The 19,147-nt window shown below is 40.9% G+C and overlaps 1 protein-coding gene and 1 pseudogene across 10 annotated transcripts; both read left to right on the top strand.

The window, feature by feature from the left end:
• Window positions 1–111: 111 nt before the first annotated feature.
• Window positions 112–17,113, top strand: ilkap (integrin-linked kinase-associated serine/threonine phosphatase). Of its 10 annotated transcripts, none has more exons than NM_001089504.3 (10): window positions 112–392; window positions 2,474–2,584; window positions 6,354–6,468; window positions 9,601–9,707; window positions 10,027–10,120; window positions 10,261–10,348; window positions 13,135–13,268; window positions 13,992–14,111; window positions 15,651–15,732; window positions 16,688–17,113. In NM_001089504.3, the coding sequence occupies exons 1-10, from the start codon at window positions 350–352 to the stop codon at window positions 16,829–16,831; spliced, it is 1,038 nt and encodes a 345-aa protein (NP_001082973.3). In that variant the 5' UTR covers window positions 112–349; the 3' UTR covers window positions 16,832–17,113. The 10 variants fall into 10 exon arrangements, 7 of the variants coding, with proteins under 7 accessions (NP_001082973.3, XP_087138380.1, XP_087138375.1 ...); XR_015508206.1 differs by having other exon boundaries at window positions 121–392; window positions 6,357–6,468; window positions 10,261–10,944; window positions 12,809–13,268; XR_015508204.1 differs by having other exon boundaries at window positions 121–392; window positions 15,651–15,954; window positions 16,322–17,113.
• LOC147840728 (uncharacterized) lies at window positions 6,563–8,117 on the top strand (annotated as a pseudogene).
• Window positions 17,114–19,147: the final 2,034 nt, after the last annotated feature.

Genomic DNA, 19,147 nt, shown 5'->3' with positions numbered 1-19,147 from the left:
TCTGTGTAGTTGTGTTGCTATAATAACAGCTACTTACACGTATTACAAATGTGTTTTGCAGTAGGTTAAACGTAATTTCACAAATTTTCTCTAATATCATTTAATTAGCATTAGCATGTAAGCTGTTGCCTTCAAACACACATAACGTTAGTTTCAAACAGCGCCTCTGCTCGATCTGCTGAATTACTCACTTTACTCTCTGAAACACGAACACCAGACTACTGTGTTTTTTCTGTGTTAAAATTTTAATTCTTTTCGCGTTTACCTGCTGGCAAACAAACGAGTGCCATTTGATCAGAGGATCGGTGTATGTTGATGTTTGAAGCTAGCTAACACGCTAGGTTCAGAAATGGATTTATTTGACGATCTTCCAGAACCTACAAACGAGCCAGGTGGGTTTTTTCACACTAATTATATAACAATAAACATCGTGCACATGTTATATATGTTAAAGCAGTAATTTGGACAGATAAAAGTAAAGATTAGGACAATTCAGTATTGATGCAGTGCATGCGCCTGAGTTAGCATTACTATTGTTATTATTACCCACACACATTTCTACATAATTTGCCTGCTTTAATTACTAAAATGTTAGATTATTGTGCTTTATATATATATATATATATATATATATATATATATATATATATATATATATATATATATATATATAATTTCTCTATCATTTTGAGAATATTGCAGGATACAATGCTAACTTGTATACCGAGAGTAGGTTACCAGAGCAATGAAATTTTCACAGTATTTCCTATAATATTTTTTCCTCTTGGAAAGAAGTCTCATTTCTTTTAATTTGGCTGGGATAAAGCAGTGTTTAACTCGATATTATTAGCTAACTTATCTTAAATAATTGTTTTACATTGTCAACTGAACAAACTAATGTTTTCCAATAACTTGCCTAATTAAGCCTTTAAATTACACATTAAACTGAATGCTAGTATTTTACAGAATGTTATGTGCTGTCATGATGGAAATAGACTAAATAAATAAGTTATTAGAAATTAGATGTCGAAACTATTATGTTTAGAAATCTCTTTGATAAACAGCACTTGGATTATATTTTAAAAAAGGAGGGCGAATAATTTAGTGTATATAATCAACTGTATATGTTAGTTTCTTTTCAAGTGAATATCAACATTGTTAAGCAGCTCTCAAGATTATAAAGTGTCCCATATGCACAAATGAAGATGCTTTAAAGAGCTCCTATTATGGGTTTTGAAAATGACTGTCGATTTAGTGTGTAATGCAGTTCTAATTGAATGAAAACACTAAGTGATGGATGAATCTTACAGTGCTCAACGTTTATGAGTTCACCTCTCACAAATCTCTCATTTAAATGAATGTTTTCTATCGGAAGCTTTACAATAATGTATTTGTGCATATACATTACATACTGAAGCTAAATCTAGAGCTTTTCTAACCAAATAACTCGCAATAATGGTCAAAATTAGTACACCCAAATGTATAGGTTAGGGAAATGTATTAAATAAAACATTTTAAAAAGAGAATTTTTTTTTGTGATTTAGTTTGTAATTTTTTTCACCCAATATTTATAAATAATGAATTTAAATGTATTATCTTTCCATTTCTAAAGATGTTCAATGACAAAAATATTATTATATGCATTTAATAAATCTGTTTTGTTCAAATGCACCAACATATATGACCTATATTCACTGAAAAATGGATCAAAATATTCTCATTTATATACTCATTTAGGTAGCATGGTGGCTCAGTGGTTAGCACTGTGGCCTCACAACATGAAGGTCGCTGGTTTGAGTCCCCAGAAACAGATTTATTAAACAGATATATTTATTAGAATGATATTTTAGTCACCACATGTATTTAGAAATTGAAAGATAAAGCAATTAAATTCAAACTAAATATTGCAAAAATAAATTGCAAACTACAAAATTTCAACAAAATTTTTGTCATTTTTTTTGTTTCTCTTGATTTTTCCTCTTTTTTTAATTTGTATTTAATATTTTTCTAAATCATATTAATTTGGCTGTACTAGTTTTGGACCGTTATCGTAAGTTATTTTATTAGATAAGCTCCAGATTTGGCTCCAGTACTGACTAATCTAATGTATATGCACACATATAATATTTAAGAGCAGTGGTCACCAAACTTGTTCCTGGAGGGCCGGTGTTCTGCAGATTTTAGCTCCAACCCTAATCAAACACACCTGAACAAGCTGATCAAGCTCTTACTGGGTATACCTGAAACAATCAGGCAGGTGTGTTGAGGCAAGTTGGAGCTAAACCCTGCAGGGACACCGGCCCTCCAGGACCGAGATTGGTGACCCCTCTTGTAGAGCTTCCTATTAAACATATGAATTTAAAAGAGAGATTTCAGAGGGGTGTACTCATACACGCCGATCACTGTATATGTGTCCCTTCAGTTTGAGGCTTTAATTGTGAATGTTTTAATAGTGACGTTTCTTCTTGAGCAGCTCCAGTGAAACTCCAGCAGGAGGAGCGAGGAGAGAAGAGGAAGAGAAGCATCAGCTCAGAGCAGACAGAGGTGCAGGATGACAAACAAGAGGAAAAGAAAGTTTGTAAAGGTTTTCAGCTTTCCACACACATTGTGTCCACTGAGAGAGAGAGAGAGAGAGAGAGAGAGAGAGAGAGAGAGAGAGTGTGTGTTTGGTCTGTGTATGTACAGCTGAAGTCAGAATTATTCACCCTCCTGTGGCTTTTTCAAATATTTCCCAAATGACGTTGAACAGATTCAGGAAATTTTCACAGTTTTTCCTTTAATATTTGTTCTTCTGGAGAAAGTCTTATTTGTTTTATTTTGGCTAGAATAAAAGCAGTTTTTAATTGTTTTAAAGGCAATATTATTCGCCCCCTTCAGCAGTATTAGTGTTGGATTGTCTCCAGAACAAACCACTGTTACACAATGACTTGCCTAATTACCCTAACTTTACCCTAATTACCCTAGTGAAGCCTTTAAATGTCACTTTAAGCTGTATAGAAGTGTCTTGAAGAATATCTAGTCTAATATTATGTGCTGTCATCATGACAAGGATCAAATAAATCAGTTATTACAAATGAGTTATCAACACTATTATGATTAGAAATGTGTTGAAAATAATCTGCTCTCCGTTAAACAGAAATTGGGAACACAAATATACTAGAGGGCTAATAATTCTGACTTAATAAGGTTAAAGGGTCATGAAACACCACAACACATGTTTTGAGCTGTTGACAGTGGTATATGTGTCCCACACTGCTAAAAACACTATTAGGACACCTATATTTCACTAAAAAGTGTAAATTGGTTGTTTTTGCGTTATTTCAAGCAAATTCGTACTTCCTGTTTGAAACGAATTTTTGACGGTCATGAGATAATAGCGTGTATTCCAGCGTGCAGACTGGACGTCTGTGCCAGAGTGAGTCTTATTACGTCTTACAGTGTGCTGCATTAATGCATGAGTAAGGCTTGGTTCAAACCAATCAGCGCGCTCTATTGTGCAACTTCATTAATATTCATTACTTTGTTTACACGACAGAGACGCCACATTGTGTTGGCAAAACAAGCGTGAAGTGTTGCTTTTATAGTTTGCTGCCGTTAAGTTTCATTTTCTTTTTCTCTCTGTGAGAGCTCAGCTGGAGTCACGTGTGAATTAACAGTGTACGCGACGCTCCACAACAATAACTTAACCTAAGGAGGATTATTGTTTACCTGAGAGCTGTTCTCATCTGCAAACGCTGAGATCCGGATTCGCTTGTAGTCTCCTCTTAATAAAGACGCAGCTCTAGTTGCTGGTGATTGTCCTGTCTCTACAGATTTGGTAAGTGAGTGACCAGTGCTCTTTGTTTATTCAGTTTGTTCGTATCGAACTAAGTTAACCATTGTACCGAGTGTAAACATGTTAGCACCACAACCAAACTTTAATCTCGTGTAGGGTTTTTACCGCATTTAGTGACCGGAATAACACACGCGGCTTTCTGACACTACCTGCCGTGTGCATCTAAGTTTCCGGGAAATGCTGAGGTTTTTTTCTCTCATTCGCCGTGCGGTATCAAACATTGCATGAAAAATACACACTTACAGCAGTTCCTCGAATCAAATATCTCGTTTGTCGCGAGGGGCATGAATGAATTCCCTGAATGAAAGAGCCAAACTGCAGTTAAAGTCCACCATTTTATAATTTGGCAAATAATTCGACTACAGATGTCCATGTAGGTTAAACACCATCACTTTCTCTTGTGTGTGAGTATTTTGACTGAAACTCGCGCGTGCCCAAATAGACACTCCCACACCCTCCCACTTTAGTTCCTCCGACACTCCCCCCTAAACAGAGCTGGACACGCCCACTTTTCTGACTTTTTCCAAAGTAGAGGTGTGAAAACACCCTGCTGAAACGAGGGGGTTTCATGGCCCTTTAATAATGGCTAATAACTGTCTGTATATATGTTTGTGTGTGTTTGTCAATGTTGGGTGTAATAATTAGTATCCTTGTAGCTGGCTACTGTAATGAAATGACTCATCTGCTGAAAATAAAATGTTTTTGGTCATTTAATTACAGTTACTTATAATGAAGTTGCCTTAAAGGTGCTGTATGTGAGTGTTTGACTCTTCTGCATAATAAAAACACCATAATATGTGTGCAGATGCATGCTCGGTGAACATTCTTGTTTATTTGAGAAACAATGCTGAAGTCAGATATTCTGTTGAACATGTGTGTTACGTGCCAGAACGCTGTCTTTGTTTTGGTCATTTAACCCGCCCAATGTCAGTTTAGCCAATTATATTTCAGCACCCCGGGTTGCCAGATGATGGAAAACGGCGTATTTCATTCAGTCAGTCAGGAAGGCTCTCAAAGCATGCGTCTGTGACTGAAATGCGACCTCTGGTGGACAGTAGCAGACTCTGAAATGAGACGCAGATTCAAAATTCCACATGAGGTTATTAATTAGCAAATAATATAAATATTAGGAGTGTAAACATTAGGTGAGCTCAGATCTGAGCTGAACTATCCGCTGCTGCTTTCAGTAGTATGATAATAAATGACATCAGGCTGGACCTGAGCTGATCATTGTCAGTTTTCTGTTGTTCAGCTGTGAGAAATAGAAGCCGTTTATAATATATCAATTTGAGGTGTTGGTTAGGACCAATACTCTATTTAATATGGAAACGATTCCTTCTATCGAGTGCCGTTGCTTTTTTGTTTTATTTAGTTGCCCTCAATCTGGCAACCTGCGATTACCTGTGTTTTGATCCAGGAGTGCAATATCTAGTTCAACCACTGGGTGTCAGACGTACATACTGCACCTTTAAATGCTGGACATAAATTCAGCAGTTCTCTGTAAATCAATTTAGAGGAGTAGTGTTTTGTTATATCAGGGTCCCCGCGGGGTCTTAAAAAGTATTAAAAAGTCTTAAATTAAAAAATCAAAATTTATGGCTTTAAAAAGTCTTAAATTTGCTGTTCTAGGTCTTAAATATTTTTGCACAGGTCTTATTTTTGCGATGTCCATGTAACGCTACATCTAATGCTCATTTAAATAATTTTTGTTGTTGTTGCTAGGTTTTTGGGGTGTTGTAGTTCATTATTTCACAGGTCCAATTGTAATTTGCGGTATTACAACTACAAAAAAGTCAACTTGCAATAGCCAATCAGCTTTCTGTTATTAAACTCAGTGCGCGCGGCGAATGTGACGTCATCGCTGTGTTTGTGGAAGTTCGCTTTGAGTGCACGCGACATGATTTCTGCTGGCAGAGTATGCCATTATTTCACTGACAAATGTCGCAAGCGCAGTTTTATAAGTCGGGAGCGCTGTAATGCGAGAGAGCGAAATTTAAATAACTTTATTTTACCCCTAATTTTGTGCTTTTACATTTTCTCTCGCGTGTTTTTGATATAGCGATATAGGTCTTAAATTTAACACTTAATGGTCTTAAAAAAGTCTTAAAAGGTCTTAAATTTGACATTATGATATCTGCAGAGACCCTGTATATAATTTAAGTTTGCAGAATAATACAATTTTTAAACTGAACAAGGTTATAATTATCAAGACAGTCAAACATGGTTATGATTAATCAGTCAGAATTGGTTTATGACAAGTTGGCGGTTCATTCGCTGTGGGGACCTCTAAAATAGAGACTAAGCCGAAGGAAAATCAATTAATAGTTCATCATAATTTATGTTATAGATTTAAATATGAGTCCATTATTAATAATAACATACTGAGTGTCTGAAAAGTCATTTAAATAGAGCTGTAGTGATGTAAATAGTTAGTGAATGGACATGCCCAACTCTGCTGTTTGTTCATGTGAGGGGAGGTGTGTGATGATCTCTGTCTCGTTCTGGGTTTTTTTCCCAGAAGGCTTTGCCAAGCTCACAGGTTTTGTCTCAGCAAGGCGTGGAGAGAGAGAAGAGATGCAGGATGCACACGTCCTGCTGCCAGACCTTAGCATCACCTGTCTACCATCTCAAGTGTGAGTGTCTGTCTGTCTCTTCTGTCTGTCTGTCGTTCAGTCTATCAGTTGTTCTGTCTGTTATTCTCTCTTTCTATTTTTCCATCTGTAGGTTATGTCTATTTGTCAGTCTGTCATTCTGTCTGTCTGTTGTTCTGTCTTTGTCATTCTGTCTGCCTGTAGTTCTGTCTGTCTGTCATTCTGCCTTTCTCATTCTGTCTGTCATTCTGTCAGTCGTTCTGTCTGTTCTGTCTTCTATTCTGTCTGACTGTAATTCTGTCTGTTGTTCTGCCTGTTATGTCTTTCTGTGTGTCTGTTCTGTCTGTTATTCTGTCAGTCTTTTGGTGTGACTGTCTGTCGTTCTGAATTTCTGTGTGTCCGTCTTTTTGTCTGTCTTACTGTCTGTCGTTCTGTCTGTCGGTCTGTTGTGCCGTCTGTTTGTCTGTCTTTTGGTCTGTCTGTTGTTCTAACTGTCAGACTTTCTGTCTGTCGTTCTGTCTGTCATTCTCTCTTTCTGTTTTTATATTTGTCGGTTGTCTGTCGTTGTGTCTGATTGTGTCTGTCTGTTGTTCTGTCTGTCCGTCATTCTGTGTTTCTCATTCTGTCTCACTGTAATTACGTTTGTCTGTCGTTTTGTCTGGCTAATTCTGTCTGGTATTATGTCTTTCTGTGTGTCTGTTCTGTCTGTCTGTTATTCTGTCTGTCTGTCGTTCTGTCTGTCATTCAGTCTTTCATTCTGTCTGACTAATTCTGTCTGTTATGTATTTCTGTGTGTCTGTTATTCTGTCTGTCTTTTGGTGTGACTGTCTGCCGTTCTGTCTGTCTGTTGTTTTGTCTGTCTGTTGGTCTGATTGTCATTCTGTCAGACTTTCGCTCTGTTGTTCTGTCTGTCGTTTTGTCCGTCTGTCTGTCTGTTGTTTTGTCTCATTCTGTCTAACTGTAATTCTGTCTGTTATTCTGTCTGTTATTGTCTTTCTGTCAATCGTTCTGTCTGAATTTCTGACTGTCTGTTGTTTTGTCTGTCATTCTGTCTGTTGTGCCCTCTGTCGTTCTGTCTGTCTGTTGTTCTGACTGTCTGTTGTTCTGACTGTCTGAATGTTGTTCTGTCTGTTATGTCTTTCTGTGTGTCTGTTCTGTCTGTTATTCTGTCAGTCTTTTGGTGTGACTGTCGTTCTGAATTTCTGTGTGTCCGTCTTTTTGTCTGTCTGACTGTCTGTCGTTCTGTCTTTCATTCTTTCATTCTGTCTGTCTGTCATTCTGTCTGTTGTGCCGTCTGTTTGTCTGTCTTTTGGTCTGTCTGTCGTTCTAACTGTCTGACTTTCTGTCTGTCGTTCTGTCTGTCTGTCTGTCATTCTCTCTTTCTGTTTTTATATTTGTCGGTTGTCTGTCGCTGTGTCTGATTGTGTCTGTCTGTTGTTCTGTCTGTCCGTCATTCTGTGTTTCTCATTGTGTCTCACTGTAATTACGTTTGTCTGTCGATCTGTCTGTCATTCTGTCTGGCTAATTCTGTCTGGTATTATGTCTTTCTGTGTGTCTGTTCTGTCTGTCTGTTATTCTGTCTGTCTGTCTGTCTGTCGTTCTGTCTGTCATTCAGTCTTTCATTCTGTCTGACTAATTCTGTCTGTTATGTATTTCTGTGTGTCTGTTATTCTTTCTGTCTTTTGGTGTGACTGTCTGCCGTTCTGTCTGTCTGTCGTTCTGTCTGTCTGTTGTTTTGTCTGTCTGTTGGTCTGATTGTCATTCTGTCAGACTTTCGTTCTGTTGGTCTGTCTGTTGCTTTCTGCCTGTTGTTATGTCTCAGTCTATTTGACTGTCTGTCGTTCTGTCTGTCGTTTTGTCCGTCTGTCTGTCTGTTGTTTTGTCTCATTCTGTCTAACTGTAATTCTGTCTGTTAATTGTCTTTCTGTCAATCGTTCTGTCTGAATTTCTGACTGTCTGTTGTTTTGTCTGTCATTCTGTCTGTTGTGCCCTCTGTCGTTCTGTCTGTCTGTTGTTCTGACAGTCTGAATGTTGTTCTGTCTGTTATGTCTTTCTGTGTGTCTGTTCTGTCTGTTATTCTGTCAGTCTTTTGGTGTGACTGTCGTTCTGAATTTCTGTGTGTCCGTCTTTTTGTCTGTCTGACTGTCTGTCATTCTGTCTTTCGTTCTGTCTGTCTGTCATTCTGTCTGTTGTGCCGTCTGTTTGTCTGTTTTTTGGTCTGTCTTTTGTTCTAACTGTCAGACTTTCTGTCTGTCTGTCAGTCATTCTCTCTTTCTGTTTTTATATTTGTTGGTTGTCTGTCGCTGTGTCTGATTGTGTCTGTCTGTTGTTCTGTCTGTCCGTCATTCTGTGTTTATCATTCTGTCTGTCATTGTGTCTCACTGTAATTACGTTTGTCTGTCGTTCTGTATGTCATTCTGTCTGGCTAATTCTTTCTGTTATCATGTCTTTCTGTGTGTCTGTTCTGTCTGTCTGTTATTCTGTCTGTCTGTCTTTCTGTATGTCATTCAGTCTTTCATTCTGTCTGACTAATTCTGTCTGTTATGTATTTCTGTGTGTCTGTTATTCTGTCTGTCTTTCGGTGTGACTGTCTGCCGTTCTGTCTGTCTGTCATTCTTTCTGTCTGTTGTTTTGTCTGTCTGTTGGTCTGATTGTCATTCTGTCAGACTTTCTCTCTGTCGTTCTGTCTGTCGTTTTGTCCGTCTGTCTGTCTGTTGTTTTGTCTCATTCTGTCTAACTGTAATTCTGTCTGTTATTCTGTCTGTTATTGTCTTTCTGTCAATCGTTCTGTCTGAATTTCTGACTGTCTGTTGTTTTGTCTGTCATTCTGTCTGTTGTGCCCTCTGTCGTTCTGTCTGTCTGTTGTTCTGACTGTCTGAATGTTGTTCTGCCTGTTATGTCTTTCTGTGTGTCTGTTCTGTCTGTTATTCTGTCAGTCTTTTGGTGTGACTGTCGTTCTGAATTTCTGTGTGTCCGTCTTTTTGTCTGTCTGACTGTCTTTCGTTCTGTCTGTCTGTCATTCTGTTTGTTGTGCCATCTGTCGTTCTGTCTGTCTGTTGTTCTGTCTTTCAGTCTGTCTATTGTTCTGACTATCTGTTGTTCTGTCTGTCTGACTGTCTGTCATTCAGTCTGTTTGTTTATCCATCTATTTCTCTCCGTCTGTCTGTTGTTCAGGTCTCGACTGGCGTACTTCGCAGTGTTTGATGGTCACGGCGGAGCTCGAGCGTCACAGTTTGCTGCTGAGAATCTTCATCACACGCTGCTCAGCAAGTTTCCTAAAGGTAAATCAAACGCTATAACTCATAATTATCATAATTATCTGCGAGTTATTCAGTCATCAGCTTAGCATGTCACGATTTTCTAAATTTTAAATCTACAATTTGGATCTCATAATGTCATAATTTGGGTTTTTAATGCATCATTACGACTCTTAAATTCATTATTTAAGCGTTGTATCTCATAATTTTGGTTTGTTGCCTAATTATTCCCAATTTTAAGCTCAGACTGTTGACTCTGTGTTAGAATTTGGATTTTATGCTTGATTTATTTCTTGTATTGTGTATTTGGATGTTCATAGTAATCAGCTTTTCCCATTTGCAGGCGATGTGGAGAATTTGGACAAGCTGGTGAGGAAATGTCTGCTGGACACCTTTCGTCAGACAGATGAGGATTTCCTAAAGAAAGCCTCCAGCCAGTGAGTTCAGCTTCAGTTGAGTATGAAATATAAAATATACCCATGCAGCATAAGAGTTTAGTGTTCCAGGGTCACAAAACAAGAGCCTGAAAACAGAATAACACGCACACACTTTCTCTCTCTGTGTGTGTGTGTTTTAGAAAGCCTGCATGGAAGGACGGCTCTACAGCAACATGTCTGCTAGCGGTTGATGATGTTCTATATGTGGCGAACCTGGGAGACAGTAGAGTAAGTGTTTCTCTTCACAATCTATGAGTCTAATTATCAGGGCCAATTTATTAGGTACATCTATTCCTCACAGATTGTGCTCTATGTTGACATGATAGCATCACACAGTTGCTGCAGATTTGTCGGCTGCACATCCATGATGCCAATCTCCCGTTCCACCACATCTCAAAGCTGCTCTATTGGATTGAGATCTGCTGACTGTGGAGGCCATTTGAGTACAGTGAACTCATCGTCATGTTCAAGAAACCAGTCTGAGATGATTGAGCTTTATGACATGCTGCGTTATCCTGCTGGAAGTAGCCATCAGAAGATGGAGACACTGTGCTCATAAAGGGATGGACATGGTCAGCAGCAATACTCAGGTAGGCTGTGGCGTTGATGCTCAATTGGTACTAATGGACCCAAAGAAAATCTCCGCCACACCATTACACCACCACCACCAGCCTGAACCGCTGATACAAGGCAGGATGATCCATGCTTTCATGTTGTTGAGGCCAAATTGTGAGCCGAGCATCCGAATGTGTCAGCAGAAATGGAGACTCATCAGAGCAGCAACGTTTCTCCAATCTTCTATTGTCCAGTTTTGGTGAGTCTGTGTGAATTAGAGATGCGCGGTTGGCGGTTATAGCCAACTCCGCTGATAAACCGCGGATCAGGCGGATGACGTTACGAAAAAATAATATTTTAATTCAATTCAGGCGGGTGGCGGGCGGTTGCACTGTTTTTATAGGCATAGCTGGCGCACCAACGAAAAAGCCTAGGACTGACTTCACAGAATGGGAGGAGGAATCGGATACACTAATTCTGGATGAAGTACAGAAGTATTCCTCTACAAACTTCCGTATAGACGGATCAGCAGAGGAAAATCTACTTTTCTTTTGGGAGAAATAAGGCCAGGCATTCCCACGATTATAGCACCTTTCCAAGAGAATTCTATGCATTCCAGCAACAAGTGCTGCGAGCGAGCGCTCCTTCAGTGCAGCAGGGCGCATTATAGTGGCTATGCAGGCGCTCCCGTCTGAATCCTGACACAGATGCTATTTTATTCCTGCATTGTGTCAAGAAAAAATCAAACTAGACCTAAGGTCAGGCATATTAAACCAATTAGCCTATGTTATTTAGGCTACACATATGTTTAATATAAACTTTTGAGTTCGGTCAGCTGATAATTATACGTTCATATTGGTTTAGCCTATTCTATTCTAGACATGTTGGCCTCACTTTTACGTTCCGAGGCTAAGGTTATTTTGCCAGAATTTCTTTGTCGCAACTTTAATGGCGTAGTACTTCGTTATGCTTCAAGTTTGAGGGGAATGGGGATGATCCTCCATGGGTTATTGGGGCACTTGTCATACATGCACTTTAGCCTGGTCAGACTTTATGTTCGCTCAAAGAGGGATGGCAAATCTGTTTTTCTAATTTAATTTCTAATTGTGGGGGTGACTGAGCCTACAAGGCTTAGGCACGATATGACGTTTTTATTAAAAATTTTTCAACTGTTTGCCAAAGCATGCGACTATAGCCTATGCCTACATTAAGATATTTATGTTAATATTTTTTTTTACTCCCTGTTGTTTCTTTTGGCATATAAAATAGGTATTGTCTGATAGAGATATCAATAAGGTTCATCTGTGTCGCAGAACTGGTGTTGTTTCCGATTTCTACAAGCTCAATAACATCCACAGCAAAAAATAAAAAATAGTCGAAAAACTGTGCCCATTAATTAGATGTGCAAGGCAAGCAGGTACGTTTTTGGGGTTGCTATGGACAACTACAAATGTAAACATTATTAGGCTATAATGTAAATGACTTATTATTCTATCTATTTACTAAAAAATTAAGTGAAATAGGCATTTAGTAGTAGGCTAAATAGCAGCATGTTGAAATGATGTGTCAATGCGTTTTCTATTAGGCTACAATAAAAAAGTTGTATAGTACAGTGCGTTTAATTTAGGCTATTTATTATTTTGTCCCTGTGCGCCGATTGGAGACGGAGTTCACTGCTGATATTCTGAGAGCTCGGGTGCTTCTCATTTCTTATTTGTGCATCCTCGTTTCCTTTCCTTGCTTTCTTTCCTCGTGTTTCCACCCCACCGGGATAACGTTACGAGGGAAGGACGCAAGGAAAAGACTCAAGGACAGAGGAATCGAATCAAGTGAAAAGACACGTCCTCGTATCTTTAGCGTCACTTCAAAGCGTCGTCAATTAATGACTTGCACGTTTGGATTAACTGCATGTCTACATTAAAGTCATTCTCTATTATATAATGATCAATAAGGAAACATTCATTTAATAATAAAAAGGAATAAGCCATTCAAATAAAGAGCCCAATCAGCAGATGGCGGGCGGGTGCGGTTTTAAAAATTGGTCTAAATTGTTACTGCGGATGGATGGCGGACGGATAATGAATTTTGTCATGCGGTTGCGGATGAAATAATAGCCCATCCGCGCATCTCTAGTGTGAATTGTAGCCTCAGTTTCCTGTTCTTAGCTGACAGGAGAGGCACCCGGTGTGGTCTTCTGCTGCTGTAGCCCATCCGCCTCAAGGTTGGACGTGTTGTGTGTTCAGAGATGCTCTTCTGACCTTACTCTTGACTATGTCCACATTCCTAAATGCATTAAGTTGCTGCCATGTGATTGCCTGAGTAGAAATTTACATTAATAAGTTGTTGGAAAAGTGTACCTAATAAAGTGGCCGGTGAGTGTATATTTATGTATGTGTATATCATAAATAAAACAAGCCTCTGCTTTCAATCAAAAAAACCTGTGTGTGTGTGTGTGTTAGGCAGTGTTGTGTCGTATGGAGCAGGCTGAGGATTCTGGGAAGAGGAAGTGTGTGACGCTGGCTCTCAGTAAAGAGCACAATCCCACAATATATGAAGAGCGCATGAGGATCCAGAGAGCAGGCGGGACCGTCAGGTGTGTGTGTCATTTGGAGGTTCCAGCTCACCCAGTGTTAATGTCATATTAGTGATCTACAATGTTTTCACAATTGTTGTTTTGACGATGTGCATAAAGTGTGTCTTTACACAACCTCTACAGTGTTTAAATATGAGATGAACATGATCAACGTGACATTTTTATTTGTTGAAATGTTGCATAAAGGACGCCACCGTGGCGCAGTGGCTAGCACGATTGCTTCACAGCAGGAAGATCGCTGCTTCAAGTTTGCATGTTCTCCCCGTGTTGGCGTGGGTTTCCTCCGGGTGCTGATGAACTAAACTGGCTGTAGTGTATGAGTGTGTGTGAATGTGTGTATGGGTGTTTCCAAGTACTGGGTTGCAGCTGGAAGGGCATCCACTGTGTAAAACATATGCCAGAATAGTTGGCGGTTCATTCCGCTGTGGCGACCCCTCATAAATAAAAGGACTAAGCTGAAGGAAAATGAATGAATGTTGTATAAAATCATCCCCTTTGCTGATAGTCAGGAGTGTCACTTTTGCTTGTGTGTATTTACTGAGCTATATCTGTTTCTCTGTCGCCTCCTACTGGTGTCATCTTATTTAGACTTGACAAAATATCCTTCAATTGCTGTGAACAAAATCCTTAAAATATTTATGCTTTTAGTTTATGAGTTGTTTTTTTTTTTGTCAGCATCTCCTGATGTGTGTGTGTGTTGCGTGTGTGTGTGTGTGCGTGCAGGGACGGCCGTGTGTTGGGAGTGCTGGAAGTGTCTCGCTCTATAGGTGACGGTCAGTATAAACGCTGCGGTGTGATTTCTACTCCAGACCTGCGGCGCTGTCAACTCAGTCCAAACGACAAGTGGGTTTAACACACACACACACACACATTCACAAACTCTCCAACACAATCACACATTCTATTCATACACACACCATATATATACCCACAAAACCTCATACACTCAATAGCCCCCCGCCCCCCACACACACACAGACACATACACACACACATGCATATAAACACAAATACTCTCTAACACAATCACACATACTATCCATACTGTATACACACAGACACAATAACAAACACACACACACAAACTCTCTAACACACTGTATTACAAACACACAAACACACACACACACACACACAAACTCTCTAACACACTGTATTACAAACACACAAACACACACACACAAACTCTCAAACACAATCACACAGACTATTCATACACACACATACTCACACACCATACACACACACACACACCATATATATATATATATAAATACCCACAAAATCTCTTACACACACACACACCATACACACACGCACATATAAATACACAAACTCTCTACCACAATCACACATACTGTCCACACAGCATACACACACACACACACACAAATTCACATTCACACATTTACAAATACTATCCATACACACACATGCATACACCCCCCCCCCCACACACACACACAAATACACATTCACAAACTCTCTAACACAATCACACATACTATCCATACACACACATACTCACATACCGTACACACACCATATATATGTACACCCACAAACTCTCTTACACACACACATGCATATAAATACACATACACAAACTCTCTAACACAATCACACCGACTATACACACACACACACACACACACACAACATATATATGTACACCCACAAACTCTCTTACACACACACATGCATATAAATACACATACACAAACTCTCTAACACAATCACACCGACTATCCACACACACACACACACACACACACAACATATATATGTACACCCACAAACTCTCTTACACACACACATGCATATAAATACACATACACAAACTCTCTAACACAGTCACACAGACTATCCACACACACACACACACACACACACACACACACACACACACCACATTCATACCCACAAAAACTCTCACACACAGGATAAACACACACACACACTCTCTCTCTAACACATTCACAAATCCTATCCATACACACACACACACACACACACACCACATTCATACCCACAAAAACTCTCACACACAGGATAAACACACACACACACTCTCTCTCTAACACATTCACAAATCCTATCCATACACACACACACACACACACACACCACATTCATACCCACAAAAACTCTCACACACAATACACACACACACCATACACACACATAAATACACATACACAAATTCTCACACACTCAAACTATCCACATAATCACACAAACTATCCACACACACACACACACACACCATATACAAATCTTCAGACTTTTTTCAGTGAAATACTGATGGAGTGTGTGTGTGTGTGTGTGTGTGTTTACGTGTGTGTGTGTGTTTATGTTTGTGTGTGTGTGTGTGTTATTCAGATTTGTCCTCTTGGCGTGTGATGGGCTTTTTAAAGTGTTTTCTGCAGACGAGGCTGTTCAGTTCGTCCTCGGCGTGCTGGAGGTGTGTGTTAAAAATCATATTTGTGTCGTGTGTGTTTGTAAAGGTTTGTGTGTGTCAGCAATGGGTGTTTAACCCTTTATAAACATGCTGAAAACAGAACATAGAAACATATGGGGGAATTGATGAACTAAATTGCCCGTAGTGTATGAGTGTGTATGAGTGTTTCCCAGTGATGGGTTGCAGCTGGAAGGGCATCCGCTGCGTAAAACATATGCTGGATAAGTTGGCGGTTCATTCCGCTGTGGCGACCCCTGATTAATAAAGGGACTAAGCTGAAAAAGAAATTAATAAAATCATTTTTGGGCGGCACGGTGGCTCTGTGGTGTTGCACTGTGGCATCACAGCAAGAAGGCCGCTGGTTCGAGCCTCGTCAGTTGGTGTTTTGTGTGGAGTTTGCATGTTCTCCCTGTGTTGGTGTGGGTTTCCTCCGGGTGCTCCGGTTTCCCCCACAGTCCAAACACATGCGCCATAGGGGAACTGATCAACTAAACTTGCCATAGTGTATGAGTGTGTGTGTGTATATGTGTGTTTCCCAGTGTTGGGTTGCAGATGGAAGGGCATCCTCTGTGTAAAACATATGCTGGAGTAGTTGGTGGTTCATTCCTCTGTGGCAACCCATGATAAATAAAGGAGTAAGCCAAAGGAAAATAATTGATAATAACATTTTTAAAATGTAATTAATTTAATTAAAAAAAGTAAATTTTTATGAATTTTTATTGATTTTTATTTTTGTATGTTTATGTGGAGTTTTTTTTTTTTTGAGGTTTGCGTTTTAGTTGGTTTAGTATATCGTCTGGCAAAGTTAACTTGAGAAATGTTTCCATGGCAGCCAACTGAAATCAAACAATTAAAATGTATATTGTATGTCAGTAAACATTTAATTTAATCTAACTCCATGTGTATGTTTAATGTTTTCTGGCTTCTGTTGACTCTTTCAATTATTTCTGTTGTTTAGAACGAGACCGTGGAACTGAAGGAGGGGCAGAGCGAGGGGGCGGGGCTATTTGAGGCTGCTTGTCAGCGATTGGCCAGTGAGGCAGTGAGGCGGGGCAGTGCAGACAACGTCACTGTCATTCTAGTCTCCATTGAGTTCTGTTGAGTCAATGTGAATGTACAGACACCACACACACACATACATGCAAACATACTTTCAGAATCTTTTATTTTATATACACACACACACACACACACACACACTCACACACAGATGAACGCATGAATCCAGTGGCAGTAAATGATGCTGAAATGAACATGTGGTTTCTTCTAGAGATGTCTGAATCTCCGTCGTCTTCTTTTCAGAGCAGGACTTTTGAAAACACTGTGTCAGAGTTTAGTGCTGAACAGCATCAAGTGCTAAATAATAAACTTTTATACGACCTCATGACGTCTGTGTGCTCTCTGCCTTCCAGAACATTTGTCTGTGGGTAGTTTCATCGTTTGTGATATTCATTTATTTGTTTGTTTCATTCATTCACTCAATTTCATGCGTTTTTCCGGGGCTGGTTCATGAGGGCAGCAATCTCAAGAGAGAACCCCAGACTTTCCTCTTCCGAGACACTTCCTCCAGCTCCTCCGGAGGGATCCTGAGGTGTTCCCAGGGCAGCCGAGAGACATAGTCCCTCCAGCTTGTCTTCCCCGAGGCCTCCTCGTGGTGGAACATGCCTGGAACACCCCCCTAGGTAGGCGTCCAGGAGGCATCCGAAACATGCCCAAGCCACCTCAGCTGACTTCTCTCGATGTGGAGGAGCAGCGGCTCTACTCCGAGCTCCTCCCGGGTGTCAGAGCTCCTCACCCTGTCTATGAGGGTGCACCCTGCCGCCCTGCAAAGGAAACTCATTTCGGCCGCTTATATCTGAGATCTTGTCCTTTCAGTCATGACCCAAAGCTCATGAGCATAGGTGAGAGTAGGAACGTAGATTGACCGGTAAATCGAGAGCCTTGCCTTTCGGCTCAGCTCCTTCTTCACCACAACAGACAAGTACATCGACCGCATTACTCCTGCCGCTGCACTGATCCACCTGTCAATCTCACACTCCGTCCTTCCCTCACTCCTGAACAAAACCCCAAGACACTTGAACTCCACCTGGGGTAAGGACTTTCCTCCAACCTGGAGATGGCAAACCACCTTTCTCCAGTGGAGCACCATGGCCTCGGACTTGGAGGTGCTGATTCTCATCCTAGCCGTGTCACACTTGGCACCAAACCGCCCCCAGTGCATGCTGAAGGTCCATGTTTGATGACGGCAACAGAACAACATCGTCTGCGAATAGCAGAGATGAAATCTTGTTGTCCCTGAACCGGACCCCCTCCAGCCCAAGGCTGCGCTTTGAAATTCTGTCCATAAAAATGATGAGCAGAACCAGTGACAAATGGGCAGCCCTGCCGGAGTCCAAAATGCACTGGAAACAAGTCTGACATCGCTACCAGGGTGCTTGAGGGTTCAGAGTATGCCCAACCAGTCCATATGTGTTTTGTGGACTTGGAGAAGGCATTCGACCGTGTCCCTCGTGGCATTCTGTGGAGGGTGCTGTGGGTGTATGGGGTCAGAGGCGCTCTGTTAAGGGCCGTCAAATCCCTGTATGAACAGAGTAGGAGTTTGGTACGCATTGCCGGCAAGAAGTTTGTATTTTAAGATACGACATTAATACAAAACAGAAGCATACATTGGGCAAAGGTTGACCCACTCAAGCTGCACCCGGTCAGTATCTGGATGGGAGACCACATGGGAAAGCTAGGTTGCTGCCTGTGGTGTTAGTGAGACCAGCAGGGGGCGCTCAACCTGTGGTCTGTGTGAGTCCTAAAGCCCCAGTATAGTGAAGGTGACTTTACACTGCTCAGTGAGCGCCGTCTTTCAGATGAGACGTTAAACTGAGGTCCCGACCAGGGCCGGAGCAAGCTGAACTGCCGCTCTAGGCAGAGGACGATCACGCTGCCCTCAACCCCAATGTGAAAACGAAAGTGACCGGTTATGAAAATGAAGGGAGGTGTCGCGGACCTCTATTCTGCCGCCCTATGCGTGGATATAACTGAGGACGCGCAGGTGCTGAGGGAGGAAGGTGTTGCGGACGCCGCCCTCTCTATTCTGCCGTCCTATGCGCGGATATAACTGAGGACGCGCGGGTGCCGCGGACCTCCATTCTGCTGCCCTATGCGCGGATATAACTGAGGATGCGCGGGTGCCGCGGACCTCCATTCTGCCATCCTATGCGTGGATATAACTGAGGACACGCGGGTGCTGATTGAGGTGTCACTGACGCTGCCCTCTATTCTGTCGCCTATGCGCGAATATATCTGGGGACGCGGTTGGTAAGGGAGGGTTCGCGGACATAACTGAGGACACGGGTGGTGAGGGAGGGTTCGCGGACATAACTGAGGACACGGGTGGTGAGGGAGGGTTTGCGGACATAACTGAGGA

Source organism: Danio rerio, chromosome 15, assembly GCF_052040795.2.
Source record: "Danio rerio strain M-AB ecotype USA chromosome 15, GRCz13ab, whole genome shotgun sequence".
Lineage (NCBI taxonomy): Eukaryota > Metazoa > Chordata > Actinopteri > Cypriniformes > Danionidae > Danio > Danio rerio.
The sequence above is the reverse complement of the archived record's forward strand: the minus strand, read 5'-3'. Positions and strand labels throughout refer to the sequence as shown.

Coding starts and splice junctions, on each gene's coding strand:
- ilkap (NM_001089504.3), top strand. CDS start 350: ATGGATTTATTTGACGATCTTCCAGAACCTACAAACGAGCCAG. Junction 6,469..9,600: donor ACCTGTCTACCATCTCAAGT/GTGAGTGTCTGT, acceptor TCTGTTGTTCAG/GTCTCGACTGGCGTACTTCG. Junction 14,112..15,650: donor CAACTCAGTCCAAACGACAA/GTGGGTTTAACA, acceptor TGTGTTATTCAG/ATTTGTCCTCTTGGCGTGTG.